General features: G+C 40.2%; 2 protein-coding genes across 6 annotated transcripts in view; one reads left to right on the forward strand and one right to left on the reverse strand.

Annotated features, from left to right (window-relative positions):
• The window catches only part of ABCC5 (ATP binding cassette subfamily C member 5), a 167328-nt gene that overhangs the window by 132290 nt on the left and 8946 nt on the right, over positions 1 to 26092 (reverse strand). For all 4 annotated transcript variants that reach the window (XM_057306515.1, XM_057306519.1, XM_057306518.1 and 1 more), the window contains exon 2: positions 5975 to 6023. In XM_057306515.1, the coding sequence (XP_057162498.1) occupies positions 5975 to 5997 (23 nt within the window). In that variant the 5' untranslated portion in view covers positions 5998 to 6023. The remainder of the gene's footprint in view (positions 1 to 5974; positions 6024 to 26092) is intronic.
• On the forward strand, positions 14467 to 21832 carry LOC113254440 (5-hydroxytryptamine receptor 3E-like). 2 transcript variants are annotated; one of them, XM_044384789.3, is made up of 9 exons: positions 14467 to 14533; positions 16482 to 16648; positions 17166 to 17210; positions 19459 to 19568; positions 19739 to 19908; positions 20233 to 20393; positions 20735 to 20939; positions 21112 to 21327; positions 21456 to 21832. In XM_044384789.3, exons 1-9 carry the CDS (start codon positions 14467 to 14469, stop codon positions 21683 to 21685), a joined length of 1371 nt encoding a protein of 456 aa, XP_044240724.2. In that variant the 3' UTR covers positions 21686 to 21832. The 2 variants fall into 2 exon arrangements, with proteins under 2 accessions (XP_044240724.2, XP_026353446.2); XM_026497661.4 differs by lacking the exon at positions 17166 to 17210.

A 26092-nucleotide genomic window follows, 5' to 3' on the forward strand; every position in this document is an offset into this window, starting at 1 on the left:
GCAAAAACAGTAATCATCCCTCATCAATTCATCAGTCCTATGTAATTAATTCTATTTCAATGGATCTTGGGCTAGCGGTCTTTTTTTTTTTTAAGATTTTACTTATTTATTTGACAGAGAGAGACAGCCAGCGAGAGAGGGAACACAAGCAGGGGGAGTGGGAGAGGAAGAAGCAGGCTCCCAGCGGAGGAGCCTGATGTGGGGCTCGATCCCGTAACGCCGGGATCACGCCCTGAGCCGAAGGCAGACGCTCAACCGTTGTGCCACCCAGGCGCCCCTTGGGCTAGCAGTCTTATGAAACCATTGGCTTCTCTAGAGTTCTAGAAATCCTGGCTCAGTCCACTAGTATGTTTTCAAAATTGTTTAAGCGATGCCATCAGAAACCTGTACCCCAAAGTATCTGGCATAGGCCTTTTCCACAGAATTCTGAAACATTCCTTTGTTGAAGATGGAGTACTCTGGCTTGTAGTTGATTGAAAAGCTTTCAGGGAAGCATCAAATACAAAACTATCTGTATACAACAACAAAAAAAATTTTTTTAGAGAGGGAGAGAGAATCTTTTTTAAAAATTTATTTATTTAAAGATTTTATTTATTTACTTGACAGAAAGAAAGAGTGAGCGTGAGTGCAGGCAGAGGGAGAGGGAGAAGCAGGCCCCTGAGGGGCAGGGAGCCCCATGCGGCTCAATTCCAGGACCCTGGGATCTGACCTGAGCCAAAGGCAGATGATGCTTAACGGACGAGCCACCCACAAGTCCCGAGAGAGAGAGAGAGAGAGAGAGAGAGAGAGAATCTTAAACGGCTCCACGCCCAGCATAGGGCCTATCTCGGGGCTTGATCTCACAACTTGAGATCATGAACTGAGCCAAAATCAAGAGTCAGATGTTTAACTGACTGAGCCATCCAGGTGCCCCAAATCTACCACCTAGACATTTTTTTAAGTAGGCTCCACTCACAGCATGGAGCCCAAAATGGGGTTCAAACTCTTGACCCTGAAGTAAAGACCTGAGCTGAGATCAAGAGCTGGACACTTAACTGAATGAGTCACGCAAGCACCCCCGTATATGACAAAAAATTTTAAATGATTATAGTTAGCTTACTAGCTTATTATTAATAATCTTCAAAAATGAAAGAGCAGATAAGAATTCATTACAAGAATTACACAAAATGATAAGGAACTTTGGTTGTTTCTATGTCATGCAAAACAAGATAATAAAGTCAATCTAAGGGCACCTGAGTGACTCAATCGGTTAAGTCGGTGGCTCAGGTCATGATCCTGGGGTCCTGGGATTAAGCCTTGCATCAGGCTCCCTGCTCAATGGGGAGTCTGCTTCTCCCTCTTTCTCCGCTGCTCCCTCCCCCACACCAATCCGTTCGTGCTCTCTCTCTCAAAATAAATAAATAAAATCTTTCAAAAAATTTTTAAAAAAATAAAGTCAATCCAAGAAAACCTCTAGATAAAATAATTATAAATATGATTAACTATTTTCAAAGAAGACCGTGAACATTGCATCTAATTTATAAACATGGATGAACACACTTTTTACAAAGAAAAAATATTGAGAGGTGCCTGGGTGGCTCAGTCAGGTAAGCACCTAAGCCTTTGGCTCAGGTCATGATGCCAGGGTCCTGGGATCAAGTCCCGAGGTGGGCTCCCTGCTCAGCGGGCAGCATGCTTCTCCCTCTGCCTGCCGCTCCCCCTGCTTGTGCGCTCTTTCGCACTCTCTGTCAAGTAAATAAATAAAATCTTTTTAAAAAGAAAAAATATTGAGACATAACATATCATAATCCTGACTTTATATCATGAATATACCAAGCTTTTTGCAAGAATATACCAAGTACATATCAAGAATGTCAAGTAAAGGGGCGCCTGGGTGGCTCAGTCAGTTAGGCAGCTGCCTTCCACTTGGGTTGTGATCTCAGGGTCCTGGGATCGAGTCCCGCATGGGGCTCCCTGCTCAGCAGGGGAGTCTGCTTCTCCCTCTCCCTCTGCCTCTCTCCCCATGCTCCTGCTCGCTCTCTCAAATAAATAGATAAAATCTTTAAAAAAAAAAAAAAAGAATGTCAAGTAAAGAGATTCAGTAAGTCTTGAGTAAGTCCTAAATATCTGTGTATTAATTAAACTATATTGATTAGTGATATGAATCCCCAGTTGAAGCCCAGAAGATGCTAGATTCAAATTTAACAAGTAAAAATGTGACCATGCTAATATTAAAAAGAAATAATAACTGAAATTATGACCAAGTCTCCAACCACATAACCAAGAGATCTGCTGCCCTCTCCTGGAAGCCAATACCCTATGATTCAGTTCTAGCTTAAAGGAAAGAGGACACACACAGAACCTCTAGACTTACTTTTGCTTTATCTTCCTTTCTTCTTAAAAAAAAGAGGTTAAATTCACATAAAAAATGCAAAAAGAGTACAAAGAGCTCCAGAGGATGCTTCATTTGGATTCCTCAATTGTGGGTATTTCTAAATCATTAAGAAACAGTTGCAGAATTGATGACCCATTAATTCTGAATATTTCAGTGCATATTTCCTAAAAATGAGGACACTCTCCTATACAATCACAGTATAACCATCAGCATCAGAAAATTAACATCAATCCAAGATTACCATCTAATCTACAAGGCCTATTTGAATTTTGCCTCTTGTCCCAATAATGTCTTATAGGTGCAGGATTCAGCCCAGAAATACACTGCATTTAGCTTCAGTCTCCTTCCATCTGGAACAGTTTCTCAGTCTCCTTGTCTTTCATGATCTTGACATTTGTGAAGAGTACTGCCAGTTATTTTCGAGGACTCTCCCTCAATTTGTATTTGTCTAACATTTATTTATAATTCATGCATTTTTTGCAAGAATGCCCCAGAAGTAATGCTGGGTTCTTCTCAGCACACCAAGGAAGTGCAAAATGTCAATTTGTCCCTTTACTCGTGATATAACTGTTAACTTGTAGCTACATGAATTCATTGATTAGTAGTTAATTAAATCAGTAGTTAATTAGTAGTTAAAGGTAATTAGCAAGTATGGCATGCTTATTAATTAATAAGTAATTAATCAGAGTTTTGCGAAAAGATGCTTTGAGACCATGTACTTATCCCCTTTCTCACCATAATGATTCTTGTATGAATTATATATTCAGGGATCTTTACAAAACCATTATTTTCTAATTCCATCATTTCTTCTACACTTATTCATTGTCACTCTAATGTAAAGTAGAGCTTCCCCTTTATTTTGCTCATTTATATCAGAACATATTCATGGGTCGTTATGTTTTTCTAAGAGATAAATCCACTATTATCAATATTTATTTTGATGCTCAATTGTTTGGACTTACTCTAGATCAACAAAAAAGAAAGCAGTAGCTAACGATATGGCAGTGCCAGGAACGTGGGGAAAATGACCATTTCATTTGTGGAGGCCCTTCTGCCAAAGACCACCAGAAATATACATGTAGTTAAACAAACTGGCTTTACTACTCGTTGCAACAAGGGAGAACAAAAATCATAGGTAACCATGGGATATCTCAGTGAGAGAGGATTACAAGGAACCTGTTATAAGATTTGGTCTTCCCTTGGGTGATTTGGGGAGAGTATAAAGAAGCAAGGATCTGCTCAAAATTGAATACTGTCAGAAGTCAAGGGCATGATTGCATAAGAAGTAATAGTCATTCATTTAGCAAGAGAGGGGATATTTGGTATTTTGTGGTTTTATATAGTTATCTTGTTCTTGTATGTGAGTAGACAAAATTATGAAGCAGCGTTGTCCATTCCATTTTGTCTTGTCCATTCTGTTTTGTCCATTTTATCATAGTCTCAGGATAATCATGTCTGAGGTTGGTATTCTGTAAGATTGTTTAAAATGAACAAATGGCCTGTGAGTGTTAGATCACTTCTGGACATCAGAGGCTGCTGCTTCTTTCTTTCTCACTATGTGAGAGCGGGAGTGTGGGATTGTACAATGACACACCTCAGCATTTTAGTGGATTAGCACAGCTCATAACCCAGCTTTCTATAGCCATATGCATCACTGACTTTGTAACTTCTCTAAGTGGCAAAAACAACCATGCTTATATTGCCTTCATAGCATATAAAGTAAGAAGCAAGGGGGTGTGAAATGGGTGAAGGGGGTCAAAAGGCAAAAACTTCCAGTTACAAAATAAATAAGTCATGGGATATAATGTACAGCATGGGGACTGTAGTTAGTAATACTGTACAGTGTATATGAAAGTTGCTCAGAGAATAGATGTTAAAAGTTCTCAGCACAAGAAAAAAAATTTTGTAACTATGTATGGTCACATGTTAACTAGGCTTATGGTGGTGATCATTTTGCAATATATAAAATATCAAATCATCATTTCGTACACCTGAAACTAATACAATGTCATATGTCAATTATACCTCAGTAAAAACAAACAAATAAAAACAAATATATGGCCTACCTTAACAAACCAGGGGAAGAACTTACAAAGGGGTTTCAAGAGCCTAGCCAGTGGTAGTACTGTCCAAACGAAGAAAGTACAGCTTTATGGTTAAGATCACATTCTCTAGAGTCAGACTACCTGGGTTTACCTTCCAACTCTGCTTCTTACTATGTGACCTTGGACAAGTTTCTTAGCATCCCCAAACCTCTGTTTCCTCACTTAAAAAGTGGAAGACTAACAGTACCAGTTTCATAAGGTTGTTTTGAGGATTGAATGAAGTAATTCTCATAAATGTTACAGAACTATGCATTCAATAAATGTTAGCTGTTATTACAAAACCAAAATTGAAGAAGCAAAAATATATAAACTTAAAATTATATTCCATAATCAGTGTTTCAGTTTACAAATGATCTAAACATCCAATAAATATCCATTAACTCAATTTAGTGTTAGTCCGAAGACTTAGGTTACCTAATCTAACAAATCATCTTCCTAACCATCTTATAAATCATCTTCGAGCTGACATACTACAGAACACAGTTACTGTTGAAATACAGTTTTCAATAAATAAAATAAAATAATAAAATAATTACTGTCAGAATGATGAATCAATTTGATTAAACACAAATCTATATTTTTCATAACCTTAAAAATTAAGAAGTAATGCTAGCTTATTTGAGGAGCATATCTGTATACATTTAGGAAGAACTTATCTAAGTAGAATAAAAACATAAATTTGTATTATACTTACACTGATAAATTTTTTAAAATTGCTCTTTTTATTAAGCCAAAATTACTAAACTGGCTTCATTTGCCAAAAAATTGCCTAAATCATGTGAACTTGAATACTTAACAATTCTGTATCAGTTTCTGTAAGAATGCTTTTTAAATCTAGCACATCAAAAGTATTAGAAGTTCAACTTCCTTATTTTCTGAAATGAGGAATATTCAGTTTATATATGTGCTTATTTCTACAAGCCAATCAGAACAGAGATCCTTAAGGAGACCTTATAACCAAATTTATGCCATCTGGAGGTAGTAAATATTTCACTTTCACACAATGAGAGGTAAAAACCTTTCTGAACTATAGACAACAGACAAAGAAGTACAAATAGAACTTTGAACTTAAATTTTAAAATTACAGCCACAGGTTAAGAGTAGACACAAAATTATAAAACTCCATGGTCCATATAAAAGACTTGTTCTGTCCACAGTGGATATAAATTCTTCATTGATTTGAACTCCAAATAGACAAACACACAAACAGAAAAGGTAAGTAAACCAGTCTCTGACATTTTTCATCCAACAGGGACAAGTTATCTGTTGACCATTAACCCAGTTACAAAAATCATCAAATTGTCAGACCATTAAATCAAATTTCCAATAAGGAATAATTTATCAGCTAAAACAAACTGAAAACAAAATGAGTAGAAAACAAAATTAAAATTTGGAAAAACACCAAAGTCCTATTGCCTCTTTGAATTCACCTCTAGAAGCCCAAAAAAAAGATGTGCCCCAGGTTTACACCACCCATGAGATTGATGAATGTTACCTGGCTCCGTCAGGTGAATCCATTGGGCATCTTGGTGGAACTTCCAAAACTGTTAAAAGATAATTTCAGAAAAAAGACAAAATCAACTCAGGGTTTCAGAGGGGAGGGGGGTGGGGGATTGGGATAGACCGGTGATGGGTATTAAGGACGGCACATATTCCATGGAGCACTGAGTGTTATACACAAACAATGATTCATGGAACATTGCATCAAAAACTAAGGATGTACTGTGTGGTGACTAACATAACGTAATAAAAAAATTTAAAAAAAAAGAAAAAAGAAAAATCATGAATCTCAGACAGATATAAAAATGAACACGTGTTAAGATTTTTATTTTCTTTGTATGATATGAGGGAACCAAGCAGATGTAATAACGAGTTCAAAGGAAAAATCAAAAGAACACACATTTATATGGAATAAAGTAATGTTGAGATGAATTACAAATAGAGACAAAATTGATTTTTCCACAGGGAGGAAGTTAATTGCATCTCTACCAGACAGGACAAAGTTCACCTAGCTATCAGCTACCTACAACTTTCAGGAGTCTCAAAATAGCTGAAAGACAAGAAACACGGCTAGAATCAGAGAACCCAAAGGGTGTGCTAGAGGTGATGTATAGTTTCCATTGAAACACAAAATTTTTTTCTACAGCTAATATTAATTTATTGCTTATCTTATGTCAGGAATTGTGCTAAATGCTTCATAAGCTTATCTTATTTAATCATCCCGATAACCTAAAGAGGTAGGTACTATTATTAAGAATATTCTAGGGGCACCTGGGTGGCTCTGCCTTGGGCTCAGGTCATGATCCCAGGGGTTAGTTGGTTGGTTGGTTGGTTGGTTGGTTTGCAAGGACCCTGCTTCTCCCTTTCCCTCTGCCCTTCCCCCCTGCTTGTGCTGGCTCTCTCTCCCTCTCAAAGAAATAAATAAAATCTTAAAAGAGAGAGAGAGAGAGAGAATATTCTGTATTTGCTTGGGCAGTGCATACACTAAAATTCAAACAATGCAGAGATTAGCGTGGCCCCTGCACAAGAATATTTTGCAGATTGGGAAACTGAGGCTAGAGGGTTTGGAAAAATATACCAGGAAGACTTTGTAGCTTTTAACTGCTTTTATCTCTTAGACTAAGAGCCGGTTTAAAAAAACGTGCGCACATGCACACACACGCACACACACACGCACACACCTTTTTCTTTTTTTAAGATCTTTTATGTACTTATTGGTCAGAGAGAGAGAGCACAAGTAGGGGGAGTGGCAGGCAGAGGGAGAAGTGGGCTCCCCACTAAGCAAGGAGCCCAATGTAGGACTTGATCCCAGGACCCTGGGATCATGACCTGAACCGAAGGCAGACACTTAACCAACTAAGCCACCCAGGCGTCCCAAAAATAACTTTTGTGAGGTATTTTTTTATACCATAAAATTCACCTATTTCAAGTATATAATTCAGTGATTGTTGGTAACTTTACTGTGGTATAACCAATACCATAAATCAGTTTTAGAACATTTTCATCCCCTGCAATAAAATCCCTTATACCCCTTTACAGCTAATCCACATTTCACACCCAGTTCCAGTAAACCACCAATCTACTTTCTGTATTGATGGACTAGCCTTTCTTGAACATTTCATATAAATGGAATGATACAATATGTGGTCTGTTGTGTTTGGCTCCTTGCACTTAGCACAGTGTTTGTGAGGTTCATTCATGATGTAGCACGTGTCCATAGTTGATTTCCTTTGTGAATATTTTTCATCATATGGATATATCACATTTATCTATCCTTTCACTGGTTGATGGACATTTAGGTTGTTTCCAAATTTTGGCTATTATGAATAATATTGCTATGAATAACCATGTGCAAGTCTTTCTGTGGATATATTTTAATCTCTCTTGGACAATTGCATAGGAGTAGAATCGTCAGGTAGTGTAGTTTTATCTTTAACTTTTTGAAGAACTTAAATTGTTTTTATGGTTTCATCATTTTACATTCTCACCAGCAATGTCTAAAGTTCTCAGCTTTTCCATGTCCCCCACACATTGGTTATTGTATGTCTTATTTATTTTAACCATTCTAGAGGGTATAAAATGGTATCTTATTGTGGTCTTAATTTGCATTTCTCTGACAACTAGGATGTTGAGCCAATTTTTATGCATTTATTAGAAGTCGTCTTAAAAGAAAGTGATTTTGGGGACTCCTGGGTGGCTCAGTTAGTTAAGCAGCTGCCTTCAGCTCAGGTCATGATCCCAAAGTATTGGGATCAAGCCCCACATGTCCATGTTGGGCTCCCTGCTCAGTGGGGAGCCTACTTCTCCCTTTCACCTTACCCCCACCTCCACTTCCCACCCCAACCAACCCCCACTCATGCTCTCAATCTCTCTAATAAATAAATAAAATCTTTTTAAAAATGTGATTTTCTTAAGGGTACTGGTGTGCTCGCACACACTTCTGCTCACTCTCTTGCTCTCCCTCCCACCCACTGAGAGAGACTTATAGCATCTCACTTAATGTTGGAATCACACACACACACACACACACACACACACACATTATAGTAAACATGTGAAAACTTACTCCTAACTCACATATTTACACAAGAATGAAATCCTTGATCTAATTCCCTTGGGTAGATATGTTGTTGGAATTCAGAACTTTTCAGAAACTAGAATGATAATAAATTGCATATACCATATATCATATAATGCTTCCACAGGGACTTGGGACAGTATTCATAATCAAACACATTTCTATTTCTGCGGAAAAAAAAAGTATGAATATTCACACTAAGAGGAATAAATATAGATCATAAACAGCTTCAAGTCAGTTCAGGTTAGGTTGTGCTGCCAAATCAGTTCATCCCAAATTAACCAAAAAAAAATTTTATTTTCAGAACTTTCTGGATTCCATAATTGTGGATAAAGACCTGTGGGGCTATTTATAATAACCTAAGAGTTGAACAGGCTACCTGACAATATTCAGGTTATTTGACATTTAATTAAATATGTATTAATTTTGTTTTTTCAATTTACTTTTTATATTTTGGAGCCAATAACTTTTTCCCAAATCTCAACCATTTATTTTATTTTTTTAAAGATTTTATTTATTTATATGAGAGAGAGAGAAAGAGTGAGTGAGAAAGAAACACAAGCTGGGGGTAGGGCAAGGCAGAGGGAAAAGTAGGCTCCCCACTGAGCAGGGAGCATGATGTGGGGCTCGATCCCAGGACCCTGGGATCATGACCTGAGCGAAGGCAGACACTTAACCAACTGAGCCACCCATGCACCCCCTCAAATCTCAACCATTTAATAAGCTACTAGGAATCTCTTGGACTCTGTGCATTGTGTCCCCAGTACAAATAAAATACTCTTGTGGATTTATGCAAACAAGAGAAGGGACTCAGAAACAAGAACAAAAATGAAAGAGTGGTATGAACTTGTAAGAACAATGAAGGAAGGCTAACGGCTTGAGAATAACGCCCAAATGAGGAAGGAGAATATTTACTCAGTACCTGTGAAATGCCCAGCACTGAACTAACTTTTTTCAAATGCCATCTCTTTAATCACCATCCAAAACCTATAAAGGGGGGATTATTATCCCCATTTTGGAGATGAGATCAAATACTCAGAATTTAGGGGCGCCTGGGTGGCACAGCGGTTAAGCGTCTGCCTTCGGCTCAGGGCGTGATCCCAGCGTTCTGGGATCGAGCCCCACAACAGGCTCCTCCGCTATGAGCCTGCTTCTTCCTCTCCCACTCCCCCTGCTTGTGTTCCCTCTCTCGCTGGCTGTCTCTATCTCTGTTGAATAAATAAATAAAATCTTTAAAAAAAAAACAAATACTCAGAATTTAAGAGCTTTCCCCAGAATTAAAAAGTCAGTATGTGATGGAGCCAGGATTTGAATCAATGTCTTCCAATTCCAAGGTCGATACTCTTCCCACCATAATGTCTTGATATATTCAGAATAGAATACATTCAAAGAGAAAGAGTCATCCTTGGGGAAGAGATTTTTGTCTTTTCCATTAGTTAGAATAATTAAGCCAATTGGAGATAAGCAAAAATGACCAAGAGAATTGAATATCAACAAGCATAAGGAAAGTGGAAAAAGACACCCAACTAATTTAAGAGATTTTACATCTCTAAGCCCGAAGGAGTTTCATCAAAGGTTAGCATAAGAGTCTGCAGTTGTAATTTCAGAAACAGAGTTAGCAAAAGTCAGAATCATGGAGAAAAGAAGGAGTATCTGACAAATGCACAAACATTTTCCTTATTTCTAAAATTTAGGGGAGGATAAGTAAATTCCAAAAACATTAGGTCAGTAAAGTTTGACCTCAATCTTGAGCAAAACTCTTAAACAGAATCCTAAACCAATGACTTATAGAACACAATATAGTGATCACTATTTCACTAAACCCAGTAAGTATACCAAAATAAACCCTTCTTCTCTTTTATATGGTTCTTTATTGATTCCGAGAAGAGGGTCTTAAGTTAAATCCATGGCTCATGAACCTTGAAATTGTATGCAAAATTTAGTGCATGTGAACATTTTTCTGGCTGGACAAAGGGTCTTTTAGCTTTCATTAGATTCTCAAAGTTGTAGACTCAGGGGCTTTTGTGACCTCATGGCAGTGGAAAAAATGGGGTCTCTGATCAGCCTGTGCAGGTCCTGTGAGTCCTCTCTTGTCTCCATAGTGATGTCCTTTGCCTCTTCGTTACTGGGTGCTCTGATGACACCTGCTGCTTCAAGTCTGTCACTGGCGAATTCTTGGTTAGTCTTGTTTCTGATAAAGTTTTCCTTCACTGGCTTGGTTCCACCTCCACAACTGCTGTGGCTGTAGACCCCTCTGAGCCTCACGCAGAGCCTCCATCTGGCCTTGACAGTCTACCCCACAGCCTCTACTGCAGAGGTGCTTCATCCGTCCGAGGAATTTCTGATTCCCTTCGATATCTCACGGGGACCAAAGGAGATGCAGGTGTGCAAACCAAGGCCCTCTCTCTGCCTAACCACTCTGTACTCTGTAGCTTCCATTTACCAGTCTGGGACCACAGGGAATAGCAGTCTCATTCCTGGATCCCAAATGAGTGATAGGGCATAAGCCTCCTCTGCTTTTGGCATTCCTCTCAACCTACCTAGCCCCCTCTCAAACACACCCATATGCATGCACACACACAGATTTCAGCACAGAGAATCTTGTGTATGTGTGTGTGTATCACACATTAATGTTATCACTTACTCCCTTCCCTCTTCTCTCCTTTGTCCCATATTCTATCAAACCAGAAGAAGGATTTCATCCCCTTCTACTGCAGCAGAGATCTTCCATAGGTCATATATTCTTATAGGGGTAACGTTTGCCCTCCCCCAGGTCTATAAAAGCAGAAGGGTTACAGAGGAAAATGATTTCTGGGGTTGTAAGGAAGTTGATGTAAGTGTGTTCAAAGGGAACAGTGAGGATTGAAAATTTCATAGGCTTAGTATTTTTAAACATTACCCCATTACACATGATAATTGTCTTGAAATATTTGAAAGGTATGATGCAGAAGATAGAATTAACTTACTCTTTATTCTCTACTGGGCTGAAATTATACCAGTGGTATAAGCTACGAGAATGCAAATTTGGATTTTTAAAAAACTTTCCAGTAACCAGAGGTTTTGTTCAAACATAAAATAGGATAACATAAGAAATAATGGGATGGTGTCACTGGAAATGTTAATATGTTTTTCACAACTAATGAATCACTGAACATTACACCAAAAACTAAGGGGCGCCTGGGTAGCGCAGTCGTTAAGCGTCTGCCTTCGGCTCAGGGCGTGATCCTGGCGTTCCGGGATCGAGTCCCACATCAGGCTCCTCCGCTGGGAGCCTGCTTCTTCCTCTCCCACTCCCCCTGCTTGTGTTCCCTCTCTCGCTGGCTGTCTCTCTGTCACATAAATAAATAAAATCTTAAAAAAAAAAAAACTAATGATGTGCTATACATTGGCTAATTCAATTTAAGTTAAAAAGAAAAACAAAACACAAGTTTGGATGACCACTGATCAAAGACACATAGGGGGAAAAATCCACCTTGGTTTAAAGATGATAACAAATGACTTCAAAATTACCTAAAGATACAGATTCTCATCTTTTTTTCCAAATGAGGTATTCATCATTTATCTTCTGACATCATTAACAAGTAGACTGCAGACTGACATGTCCCTGAGTTGGCCATCCACTACTCCCTCTATCTCAGACTACAAAAGGTAGCCAAAGACTTGACGCCAGCGGTAGAGAGGAAAGGTCATATGCAAGGAATTGAAACACCAAACCCGTGTCACGTTTTGGTACGGGATCTAAATTTACACTAGTCGTAATGATGTGGGATCCTTAATACGCACGCGCACACACACACACACACACACACACACACAAGAAATGACTGGACCTGGTAAAAATCCAAAGGCTATGTCAGAGGCAAATGACAATTTTCTTTGTAGAAAAACTTTACAACCCAAGCACATGAAACTCCCACTGAAATAACCTTCTGAAGATGAGTTTACAATCAAGAGTTACAAATCACGAGGAAACAAATCAAGTAAGACAAAGCTAGCAAAATAGTTAGCATACCAAGAACGAAATGTAATAAAACAATCTGAAAGGAAATGCTAAATAAATACGTTCTATCAAAAGAAAATTCAGAAAGCTCTGCTTAATATGAATATTTTATTGAGCAAGGAACAAACTTTTGGAGAATTGGGAGACTTCTAATCCAAAGTAGTAAAGAAACTCAAATCTCAGCAGTTACAGCTCAGTTTATAAAGCATGAAATGTGGGAATGCATTTTCTATTGTGACTGGTTACTACAAAAACTTACACTCTTTTTCATTGCCAGCTTAGTTTGTAGCTGATTAGCTAGGAAGCTCCCCCCACACACACACCTTAAGTAAGCTCTAAGCCCAATGTGGGGCTTAAACTCACCACTCCAAGATAAAGAATAGGGGCATGCTCCACCAACTGAGCCAGCCAGGTGCCCCATGGCTAGGAAGCTTTAAGGTCATGCTGAGATGAAGAAATCTTAACTTTTGTTTGAGGTCAGAGTAAACATTTGGGGAAATCGGGACAGTTTTAAGTTTTGGTTGCATGATTATGAGTGTTTGGTCTAGGAATATATTCAAACTGTAGCCTCCAGTTTGGTTTTGCTTTAACAGTTCCAAATAAGAAAAGATTAAAGAAATATTAGAAACCAAAATGAAAGAACAGTACAAGAAAGAAAGAGAGAAAGAGAGAGGAAGGAAGGAAGGAAAGAAGGAAGGAAGGAAGGAAAGAAGGAAGGAAGGAAGGAAGGAAGGAAGGAAGGAAGGAAGGAAGGAAGGAAGGAAGGAAGGAAGGAAGGAAGGGGAGAGAAAGGGGAAGAAAGGAAAGAACCAAAAAGATTGGTTTCTTAAAAGAACCAAGTAGAACTTAAACAAAAAATATAATCACTGAAATGGAAAACTCAGTGGACAGATTAGACAATAGTTTAAATATAATTGAGAAGAAAATTTACCTGGAAAGTAGATCTGAAAGAATTACTAGGGACATAGATAAATGGATGGAAAATATGAAAGAGGGGTATGTTAGGCAGAATAATGATCCCCCAAGGACATCCACATCCTAATGTCTGGAACCTGTGAATATGTCAAATGGGAAAAGGTGAATTAAGGTTGCAGATGGAATTAATTTGGCTAATTGGCTGACCTTGATATAGGGAGAGTATCCTGGATTATCCAGGTGGGCTTATTGTAATCATAGGGGTTCTTGAAAGTGAAAGAGGAGAGAGAAGAGCATGGGAAGCAGAGAGATGGCAGTGTGAAAAAGACTTGCCAATGTTGCTGGCTTTAAAGATGGAAAAATGGGACCATGACCAAGGAATGCAGGCAGCCTCTAAAAAGTGGAAAAGACAAGGAAATGAATTTGCTCCTAGAGCCTCCAGAAGGAATACAGCCCTGGCAAAACTTTGATTTTAGCTCAATGAGACTCTTCAGACTTCTGGCCTACAGAACTGTAAAATAATAAATCTGTGTTTTTTAAAACTAAGTTTATGATTTGTTACAACAGTAGTGGGAAACTAATACAAGAGGTTAAAGGCATGTAAGGTAAAGGGAAATGATCCAATATATATCTAATAAGAGAAAAAAATGGAGGCAAAATATTTTTTAAATGGCTGAGAATTTTCCAGAATTGAAGATTCAGATTGAGAGATCACACAAAGGTCTGAATGTGATACATATCAACTAATCTACAACCATACATACACATTGTAGTGAAATATGTAAGAAAGAAAGTCTTAAAAGCAAACAAAGCCTCCAGCATGGGCAAGAACAAGACAACCAGAACTCTCTTTCCAGGAAGGTAACAAATGTCAGTGGTCAACCAATGCTATCAGTATTCAAAATTAGACTCTAGGTGTGGCCTGTGATCCTTTAATCCAGGGATTCCTGGGTGCTGGTACACTCCCGGAGAAGAATTTAGAAGAACAAAGAAGATGGAAGGAAGCTGGTTCCACAAAGAGAGATTTCCCTTCTTCCTTGTTCTCAGTCTTCTACTTCAAGGTAAGAAGGGGGCAACAAGAGGGGGAAAAGCAAAGACTCTCTGTAAACACCTAGAAACTTCTTACAAATTTCCAACTCCCAGAGATTATCTAAAATGGGCATTATTTCATAACTTTTTTTTTTAAAGATTTTATTTATTTATTTGACAGAGATAGAGACAGCCAGCGAGAGAGGGAACACAAGCAGGGGGAGTGGGAGAGGAAGAAGCAGGCTCATAGCGGAGGAGCCTGATGTGGGGCTCGATCCCAGAACGCCGGGATCACGCCCTGAGCCGAAGGCAGGCGCTTAACCGCTGTGCCACCCAGGCGCCCCCATAACTTTGTTATAATAATGCCTGATGGACATTCCTTCTCTGAAAGACAGAAAATATCCTTCCAGAGATGTGCCACACAGGAACACTTCTATTTCTCTTCCCATGAACCATCCCTGATTGTTTGCTCTTCCATTTAGCCCATATGTCCATTCATCTTTCTATACCCAGGCATGACTCTTTTTCTCTACAGCTATGAAATCCACCCTATTGTAGCAAAGTGCTCACTTTTAGCCATAACTTCCCCACCCACCTACAGGATCCAAGTGCCCTAGGTTAGGTAAGATGCCAGAAGGTAGTAGGTGGAGAGTGAAGATGGAGTGTGCTACTCCTTCAGGGAGTTAACATGGGAGAGTGGAAAGAACATGGGATTTGGAGACAGATGAACCTGGATTTGAATCTTGGTCCCTTACTTGGCTCCTTATGTAACCTTGGGCAAATTGCTTGACTTCTCTGAGCTACAGTTTCCTCATTTGTAAAACAGGACCTACCTTGCAGAGTTGTGAGGATGCAATGAGAGAAAGTGAGTAGCACAGTGGCTGCCTGGCATTTGATAGGTATCAATAAATGTCATCTCTCCCCCTTAGGTTGTCATATAACTTCTAGATAGGGGGAAATAGAGGAGGGCTGTATGAGAGGTGGCTTTAGAGGCCAGTACAAGAAAGAGGAACAAATTGCACACCTAGTCTACTCAGTAGAAAACATTAGAAACGTTCCTCTGGTCATTCACAGACCATGCTTGACAAGTGAATATTCATTGCTCATAGAATGATTCAAGGATTTGCCCGGACAGCACTGTGACTCCAGGAATGGATAAGGCTTGATGTTTTCGGGACACAATCCTCTCTCATTCCAGGTTGTTGTTACTCTAATAAATTTCTACCAGTAGAAAATTGGAATATTTATTAGTCAGAAAAGAGGGGAAGGCAACACTTCGAAAGCCTCAAACTAGAAAACTGATAGAAGGTTGGGCAGCAAAATAGGGGAAGGAAGGAAATTTGGGGCAGCGAAGGTGAAATAGGTGCATTCTCTTTGGGCATCCCTCTGCCCCCCCCCCCATGGAATCCTATTCAATGGCTATCACTGTCCCAGGGGTCAGTTTGCATATAGATTTGGGCATGCTTTGCATGGAAACAGAAAGATTAGAAGAAGGCCAGAGCCCTAACTCAGCTTACCACATTAGCTTCCATCATTTGCCTTCCAGCCCAACCCATGCTCCCTGGCCTTGTTGGGCAGCACCCAGCATCTGGGCCTCTCTTGGTGATCCTCCTCCCTCATTCTCTATCTCATCATTGGCGGTGTATGCTGCAGCAGCATCAAACAAATTGGGGTTCAGATCAAGTCGGTTTCTGCCCCTTAAATATTTGACATCAGGAATTTAATTCCTCTTATTACATCTCAGTTGACTCATTTATTACATAAGGATAAAAATAATTTCCACCTTATAGGGGCTTGGGAGGATTAAATAAGGTAATTTGTTTAAAGGGCTTAGACTCTACCTGGCACATAGTCAATGCTCAATAAATGTTAGCTATCGTTATTATCACAGGCTACCCCCAAGATCCTTTCATAGGGCCCTCTCATATAGACAAAATGAGACTTCTCTCCCTCTCCTCACACATTCTATGTCCACTACAGGAAGGAGCAGTACCTTCATCAACAACTGCTCAGGGTCTGGCCAGCATGGGATGTACCCCACTGTTCTGGATTCAGTGTTCGACAGGAAGGCCTTCCGTCCAGTCACCAACTTCAGTATCTCCACCCTAGTCAACATCTCTTTCACTATGTCTGCCATCCTAGATGTGGTGAGTGCTGACCCCTCTAGCCCTTAATTTTTTCCCCACCCTGGCAAGTCAACCCCAAAAGCCTTTGTCCGCATTGCAGCTTCCTCCATCACTGCTATCTGGCATTTGCCCAATGGGGATCTCAAAGAAATTGTGTCTGTTTCAGCAAGATGAGATATAAGAGCACATAGAAGAGAATTTCTTTTCTTCTCACCCAGTGTTTCTCTACCCTGGCTGCATGCCACTATTCAGGCTCCACTCCCAGAGGTTCTGATTGGATGGAACCCAGACTTTGGTATTGTTAAGCTCCTCAAGTGATTTTAAGATACAGTCAGTGTTGAGAAGTCCTCCTGTGAATTCTCCCACCATGGCCCAAAACATCTGTTTTAATCAAGCTTTTGTCCTTGACCTACATGTTGGCCTTGATCGTAGCACCAGTTTTACATATCTTGGGGGTTGGTAAACAGAAGTGGGGAGTGGGAGGAATGGACAGACTTCTTACCAGCATCATATTGGAAACAGGAAATTCTTTTGACAGGATGAACAACTACAGCTCTTGTCATCATTCCTGTGGCTGGAAATGGTATGGCCAATACTGTTTATTCTTTCCCTTCATTTACAGTCAGAAACGATGTTAAACAAAGATATAATTATGACCTTTATGTACCTTAAAGATATGTTGTACCTTACAACATATCTTTGAAATACATGATAGAGAAATTGAAAAATCTACAATTATGGTTAGAGGCTTCAATATACTGCTTTCAAAAATCAAGTAGAAAAAGAATAAACATATTGTGATTTTTAACAGCACAATTAAGAAACTTGATTTAGGAGTGCCTGGGTGGTTCAGTTGGTTGAGCATCCAACTCTTGATATTGGCTCAGGTCTTGATCTCAGGTTCCTGAGTTCAAGCCCCGCATTGAGCTCCAGGCTGGGTGTGGAGCCTACTTTAAAAAAGGAAGAGAGAGAGAGAGAGAGAGAAACTTGATTTAATAACATCAAACTTTGTGCCAATGAACATGCATAATCCCTTCTGACACAAATGGAATATTGTCCCACACTGACCCTATTTTTGGCCACAAAGAAGATCTCAATAAAGTTGAGAAAGCAGAAAGTATCTAGACCACATCTGATCACAGTACAAGAAAATGAAACAAACCAGAAAAAGCACTCCCCAAGAAAACCTTATTTCTTGGGAATTTAAAATTAAACTTCCCAAGTTTAATTGGGGTTTTTAATAAAACCCCAAACTACTTTGGGCTAAAGAGAAAATAAAACAGGGGCACCTGGGTGGCATAGTCAGTTAAGCATCCTACTCTTGGTTTCAGCTCAGGTTGTGCTCTCAGGGCTGTGAGATCGAGCCCTGCATCAGGCTCCACACTCAGCTCAAGGTCTGCTTGAGACTCTCCCTCTCCCTCTGCCTCTCCCCACGGTGTGTGCACTGGTGAGCTATCTCTCTCTCTCTCTCTCTCAAATAAATGAATAAATCTTTAAAAAAAAAGAGAAAATAAAACAATTAAATAGAAATTATGAACTAATTAGAAATGAAGAGCTCTACAAATGAAAATCAATGAATATAGCCAAAGTATAACTCAGTAGACAGTTTATATCTTAAGTGCATTAATTAGAAAACAAGAGGGGGAAAATGGAAGTAAATGAAATAAGTTTCCAATTTGAAAAGCATGGCTGAAGGGAAGGAGAGAGGAGAGGAATAATAGTAATGATCACCTAATCTTGCTCTCAACGTGTAGTTCCCAAATGGGCAGCACTGGTTGATTGCACCACCTAGAAGACTAGAAATGCACTCAATTTTGGGTCCCACCCAGCATAATCAACCATCCCAACATGCCCAAGACTGAGGAATTCTCAGGACATGGAATTTTCAATGCAAAAACCAGCAAAATCCTGAGCAAATTAGGATGAGTTAGTCACCCAACCTACTGAATCAGAATCTACAGTTTAGTATGATCCCCAGGTGTTTTACATGCAAAGTGAGAGTTGAGAAGCACTGACCTAGTACAAGTCTTTATTTAATGTGCATAGAGCCCTCTGTTGTGGCTGTAGTTCCACAAACTGCAGCTGCGGTTGAAAGTGTCCTGAGACTAAACAAGCCCACCCGGAATTAGACAATCCTTGAAAACAGTTTTCAAAGAAGGTTGCCAGACTTGGAAAAGGGAGTTTGGAAGGGTCATCCCAGAGACAAGGGAGGGTGGTGCCTGGCACCTGCCAAGGAGAGGAAGACCACTAAGACTCTTGGCTTCAAAGAACCCAGGGGCTCTTGTTCAAGTTCTCCTTGCAATAAAGACTGGTGAAAGGGGTCTGGAAGACAGCTGAAGCCATGCTAGATACTAATATATAATACCTATGAACAACATTACAGTTTCAAAATCCATTGATAAGCCTTATTTTATTTGATACCTACTAATCTCCTTATTTCACACTAAGGAAATTCTAGCTCAGAGAGGCTAAGTTACTGATCTTTCATCTCTGAATCTCATTCCTACTGAAGAAAGGAAAGGATTTCTCTGATCACCAGTAATTTCTCACAGAAATGGGAAAGGAGAGGGATCAAAAATTTATGAAGAAATGAATGCAGAGTGCTTCAATTCTATCTGTAATTCTTATTTCTTAAAAAAAGGCCAAAGTAAATTTATCAAAATATTTATTTCACAAAGTTGAGTGATAGAAACACATGTTTATTATATTATTTTATATACTTTTTATGTGCATGAAATATTTCATAACTTTTTTAAAAGAAAAATCAAAGGACAGGAAAAAATAGCCTCAATTCATATCAGGCTCTCACCTCTCCTGCACCTGGGCTCTAGGTCTGGGATAACCCATTTATCAGATGGAACCCAGAGGAGTGTGAGGGCATCACGAAGATCAGTGTGGCAACCAAGAACCTGTGGCTCCCAGACATTTTCATCGTTGAGTTGTATGTATTAAGGGCTGGGAAAAGGCAGAGGGAAGCCCCATTTTCTGAAATCAGTAGAATTTACAGTCTACCATTGGAGCCACTACAAACGGTCTTAAATGACTGAGAAATGACCAGAAAGGTAGGAAGAAAAACCATAACACCTGCATCTCATCCCATTTCTCTCACAGCATGGATGTAGATAAGACCCCAAAAGGCCTCACAGCATATATAAGTAATGAAGGTCGCATCAGATATAAGAAACCCATGAAGGTGGCCAGCATCTGCAGCCTGGACATCTTCTACTTCCCTTTTGACCAGCAGAACTGCACGCTCACCTTCAGCTCATTCCTTTACACAGGTAAGTTGCAATGGAGCCTCGGGGATGTAGGTGAATGAGAGCAACAAATAAAACAACAGAAAATAAAATATAAATAAATTATAAACAAATGGTAATCAAGGTGTATGGGTGGAGCAAAGATTAAGGCTCTATGGATATTTAAATATTTTCCATAAAGGCAGAACCCAAATCTATCTTGTTGATTACCATTCCAAGCTCTTTCAAAGTTTCTGTCATATGGTAGATACTCAAAAATACGTGTTTAATGAAAGGATGGAAAAAGAGAGAGCAGTTGAGTCAACAGGAAACTGTATCCTTGGGAAATGATCTGGATCTACCTTTCAGTGGAGAACATGTTGCTCGGCATGGAGAAAGAAGTGTGGGAAATAGCAGACACATCCCGGGACATCGTTCAAACCCATGGAGAGTGGGAGCTCCTGGGCATCAACAAGGCCACCCCAAAGATGTCCCTGGGCACCAGTCTATATGATCAGATCACGTTCTATGTGAGTTCAGAGGCCCTTGCTTTTTCCTTCCTTGCTTGCGTCTACCCTTACCTAGAATCTCCACCAAGTGGGTATCTCCCAAGTTTCAGGGTTTCTCAGTTTTACTTCTGCCAGTTCTGAACCTTCTCTCTTGGCTACCCAGACACACTCTTTTTCCTAAAGCTCACTGCTCTGGCCTAACTCACCCATGGCAGGTTCTATACTTAATTATGAAGCTACATTCTGCATACCTCCAGATCTCAGGGTGATATCAGACCAACAAGAAAGGCAGAGACACAATCACTACTATTCCTGGCAGCCTCCAAATCCCTTATCCACTTCCCTTTCTTTCCTCTCCCAAGGTGGCCATCAGGCGCAGGCCCAGACTCTACATCATAAACCTTCTGTTGCCCAGTGGCTTTCTGATTGCTATCGATGCCGTCAGCTTCTACCTGCCAGCAGAAAGCGGGAATCGTGCCCCATTCAAGATAACCCTTCTGCTGGGCTATAACGTCTTCCTGCTCATGATGAATGACTTACTCCCCACCAGCGGCACCCCCCTTATCAGTATGGCCTCTCCAGACTTTGGGAAAAGAAGGGTGGGAAGGACTGACTGAACTAGCTCAGGGAAGGGAGATATACTGGGAAAAGGAGGCTCTCTGCTTGCCAGGATAGGATTGGAAGAGAGAAGTCCTAGGTTTGTGCCTCTGGCCCACATGTAGGCCTACCTTTCCTCCAGGTGTCTACTTTGCCCTGTGTCTGTCCCTGATGGTGGTCAGCCTGCTGGAGACCATCTTCATCACCTATCTGCTGCACCTGGCCACAACCCAGCCCCCACCCATGCCTCAGTGGCTTCATTCTCTGCTCCTCTGCTGCACCAGTCCAAGGAAATGCTATCCCACTGCACCCCAGAAGAGAAATAAAGGCCTCGGCCTCCCCTCTGCCCACCTGCCTGGTAAGGGTCCAGCACTGCACACGTTTCCTCTTCCCACACAGTCATTTCTCCGCTCCTGTCTCCTTCCCTGTCCCCCTTCCTCCCCAGGTGAACTTCATGGTCCTGGCTGAGTCTCTGTCTCTCTGTAGGTGTGAAGGAGCCTGTGGAGTTGGTGGGCAAGGTGTCAGGTCCCAGAGAGGCAGAGTTAAACGAGTGTCCTGGATCAACAAGGGTCCAGCAGGAAGATGAGACTCAGAAGCAGCACTTGGTCGACCTGTGGGTGAAGTTCAGCCACATAATGGACACCCTGCTCTTCTGCCTCTACCTGCTCTTCATGGCCACCTCCGTGGTCACAGTCATCATCCTCTGGAACACCTAGGCATGATGTCTATCTGCTTTTACAGATTCCAGCCCAGAACTTCTTCTGGCTTCCAGAGACTAGTCAGGTTTTTGCCTTGTTGAGTATCAACTGTCACAGCCCAGATGACCAGTTCCCTGCTGCATTCCATGCATCTCAATCCAGCTCCACTGATCAGTCTCAACATTTTCCTCTTGTATCTGCATTCTGTAGACTTCCCTCAGTTTTTTCATGTGGTTCTAGTCTTCCCTTATGTCTTCTCCATAGTAGCCCCACCTCCTCTGCTTGCTTACTTGTCCCAATAAATCATTCTGCAGAGATCTCTGGTTCTTTATCATGTTTTCAGGTAGCAAATTAACTATTCAGGACTGATAGTTTTAAAATATCACCTGTGCATCCCTCTGCCTGTGAAAAAATTTTGATGTCATAACAGACTATTCTCTTACCTTCAAGTCCAATGTGACAACAGTCCTGTCTGGGAAGTTTTAATTTTCTTAGACATTTTATTTTATTTTATTTTAGATTTTATTTATTTTTATTTTAGAGAGAGAATGAGCATGAGCAGGGGAGGAGCAGAGAGAGAGAGAGAGAGAGAGATAATTTCCAGCAGATTCTGTGTTGAACACAGAGCCCGACACAGGGCTCAATCCCAGGACCCCTGAGCTGAAACCAAGAGCTGATCGCTTAATGTACTGAGCCACCCAGGTGCCCATCTTAGGCATTTTAAAAGACTACTTGTAGATTCTTTTATTCATATTTTTCATTACTGTACAGGCGTACTGCAGAGATATTGCAGGTTAGGTTCCAGACCACCACAATAAAGCAAATATCGCAATAAAATGAGTCAATGAGTTTTTTTGGTTTCCTAGTAGATATAAAAGTTTTTTTTACACTATACTGTAGTCTACTGAGTATGCAATAGCATTATAGCTATTTTAGTCGGTTGAGCATCTGCCTTCAGCTCAGGTCATGATCTCAGGGTCCTGGGATCAAGCCCGACATCAGGCTCCCTGCTCAGCGGGGAGTCTGCTTCTCCCTATCCCTCTGCTCCCCTCCAACTCATGCTCTCTCTCAATTAAATAAATAAATCTTTAAAAAAATGTACATACCTTAATTTAAAAGTACTTTATGCTAAAACCATCATCTGAGATTTCAACAAGTTGTAATCTTTTGGCTTTGGAGGATCTTGCCTCAATGCTTATGGCTGCTGACTGCGCAGGGTGGTAGTTGCTGAAAGCTGGGGTGGCTGCAGCAATTTCTCGAAGACAACAATAAAGTTTGCCACATCCATTGACTCTTCCTTTCACAGCAATTTCTCTGTAGCATTCAATGCTGTTTGATAGCATTTAACCCACAGTGGAACTTCTTTCAAAATTGGAGTTAGTCCTCTCAAATCCTAAGTTTGGTAATATTCTAAATCCTTTGTTGTCATCTCGACAATCTTCATAGCATCTTCACCAGAAGTAGATTACATTTCAAGAAACCACTTCCTCTGCTCATCCATAAGAAGCAAGTCCTCATCCGTTAGTTTTATCATGAGGTCACAGCAATTCAGTCCCATCTTCAGGCTCCACTTCTAATTCCAGGTCTCTTGCTATTTCCACTACACCTGCAGTTACTTCTCCCACTGAAGTCTTGAACCCCTCCATGTTATCCATAAGGGCTGCAATCAACCTCTTCCAAACTGCTGTTAATGCTGATATTTTGACCTCTTCCAATGAATCACAAATATTCCTAATGGCATCTAGAATGGTGAATCCTTTCCAGAGGTTTTCAATTTACCCAAATCCATCAGAGGAATCATTATCTATGGCAGCTACAGCCTTATAAAATGTATTTCTTAAATAGTAAGATTTGAAAGTCAAAATTACTTTTTGACACATGGGCTGCAGAATGGATGTTGTGTTAGCAAGCATGAAAACATCAATCTCATTGTACATCTCTGACAGAGCTCTTGGTGACCAGACACACGGTCAATGAGCAGTAACATTTTGAAAGAAATATTTTTTCCTGAGCAGTAGGTCTCAATAGTGTGCTTAAAATACTTAGTAAACAGATGTGTCATCCAGGCTTTGTTGTTCCATTTATAGAGCAAAAGTAGAGCAGATTTAGCATAATTCTTAAAGGCCTTAGGATTTTTGGAATGGTAAATGATCATTGGCTTCAACTTAAAGTCACCAGATGCATTAGCCCTTTATAAGAGAGACAGCCTGTCCTTTGAAGCTTTGAAGCCAGGCATTGACTTTTCCTCTCTAGCTACGAAAGTCCTAGGTAGCATCTTCTTCCAATAGAAGGCTGTTTCCTCTACCTTGAAAATCTGTTGTGTAGGGGAGCCATCTTCATGAATTATCTCAGCTACATCTTCTGGATAACTTGCTGCAGCTTCTGCATCAGCAATTGCTGCCATACCTTGTACATATGTGTTATGGAGATGGCTTTTTTCCTTACTCCACATGAACCAACCTCTGCTAGCTTCACATTTTTCTGCGGCAGCTTCCTTGCCTCTCTCAGTCTACACAGAATTGAGAAGAGTTAGGGCCTTGCTTTGGATTAGGCTTTGGCTTAAGGGAATGCTGTGGCTGATTTGATCTTCTATCCAGACCACTCAAACTTTCTCCATATTGGCAGTAAAGCTGTTTTACTTTCTTATCATTCATGTGTTTCACTGTAGTAGCACTTTTCATTTTCTTTAAGAACTTTTCAAAGATTTATTTATTTATTTATTTATTTGAGAGAGAGTATGTGTGTTTGCTCAGGGGAAAGGGGCAGAGGTAGAGGGAGAGAGAAACCCAGGCCGACTCCCCACTGACTGCAGAACCCGATGTGGGGTTCAATCTTACAAACCTGAGATCACGACCCAAGCCGAAACCAAGAGTCCAACACTTAGCCAACTGCACCACCCAGGTGCCGCAAGAACTTTTCCTTTGCATTCATAACTTGGATAACTGTTTAGAGGCCCAGCTTTTGACCTGTCTCAGCTTTTGACATGCATTTCTCACTAAGCTGAATCATTTCCAGCTTTTGGTTTAAAGTGAGAGAAGTAGGACTCTTCCTTTCACTTGAACACTTAAAGGCATTGGCCTAATTTCAATATTGTTGTGCCTGAAGGAATAGGGAATCCAGAGGAAAGGGAGAGAGACAGGCGTATATCCAGTTGGTGGAGCAATCAGAACATACACATTTATTAAGTTTGCCAACTTATATGGGCACAGCTTGTGGCACCCCAAGACAATTATAATAGCAACATCAAAGATCACTAATCACAGATCACCATAACAAATACAACCATGAAAAAGCGTGAAATATTGAGAGAATTACCAAAATGCGACAGAGACACAAAGTGAGTGAACACTGTTTGAAAAATGGTGCTGATAGGCTTGCTCGCATACGATTGTCATGAACCTTAAATTTGTAAAAAACAGTATCTGTGAAGTGCAATAAAGCTAAGCGCAATAAAATGAAGTATGACTGTAAATGAGTTCGGCAAGGTTATAGGATACAAAATCAATATACAAAAGGCATTATATTTATATGCATTAGCAATAACCTGAAAATGAAATTAGAAATCATAAAAAACAAGACATTTAGGAATAAACCTAACAAAAGAAGTATAAGACTTATATATTGAAAACTACAAAACACTGCTGAAAAAATTAAAGAAGATCTAAATAAATGGAAACATATATCATGTTCTAGACTTGGAAAACTTAATACATGAAGATGGCATTATTTCCCAAATTAACCTACAGATTCAACATAATCCTCATCAAAATCCTAGCTGCCTTTTTTGTAGAAATTGACAAGTTGATTCTAAAATTCATATGAGGGGTGCCTGGGTGGCGCAGTCGTTAAGCGTCTGCCTTCGGCCCAGGGCGTGATCCCAGCGTTCTGGGATCGAGCCCCACATCGGGCTCCTCCACTAGGAGCCTGCTTCTTCCTCTCCCACTCCCCCTGCTTGTGATCCTTCTCTCACTCTCTCTCTCTGTCAAATAAGTAAATAAAATCTTTAAAAAATAAAATAAAGTAAATAAAATAAAATAAAATTCATATGAAAATGCAAGAGATTCAGAATAGCCAAAATAATTATGGAAGAGAACACAGTTGGTAGTCCTACGCTTCCTGATTTCAAAACTTATTACAAACTAAAATAATCAAGATAGTGTGTTGCTGACAGAAGAACAGACATATAGATCAATGAAATAGAATTTAGAGCTCATAAATAAACCCTAACATTTATGATTAATTTATCTTTTACAAAGGGACCAAGATAGGGGCGCCTGGGTGGCTCAGGTAGTTAAGCGGCCAGCTCTTGATTTCAGCTCAGGTCATGCATGATCTCAGGGTCCCAGGATTGAATCCTGTGCAGGCTCTGCGCTCAGCCAGGAGACCGCTTGACGATTCTCTCCCTCTGCCCCTCCCCTCACTCAC

This window comes from Ursus arctos, unplaced genomic scaffold (genome assembly GCF_023065955.2).
Source record: "Ursus arctos isolate Adak ecotype North America unplaced genomic scaffold, UrsArc2.0 scaffold_4, whole genome shotgun sequence".
In the NCBI taxonomy this organism is placed as follows: Eukaryota; Metazoa; Chordata; class Mammalia; order Carnivora; family Ursidae; genus Ursus; species Ursus arctos.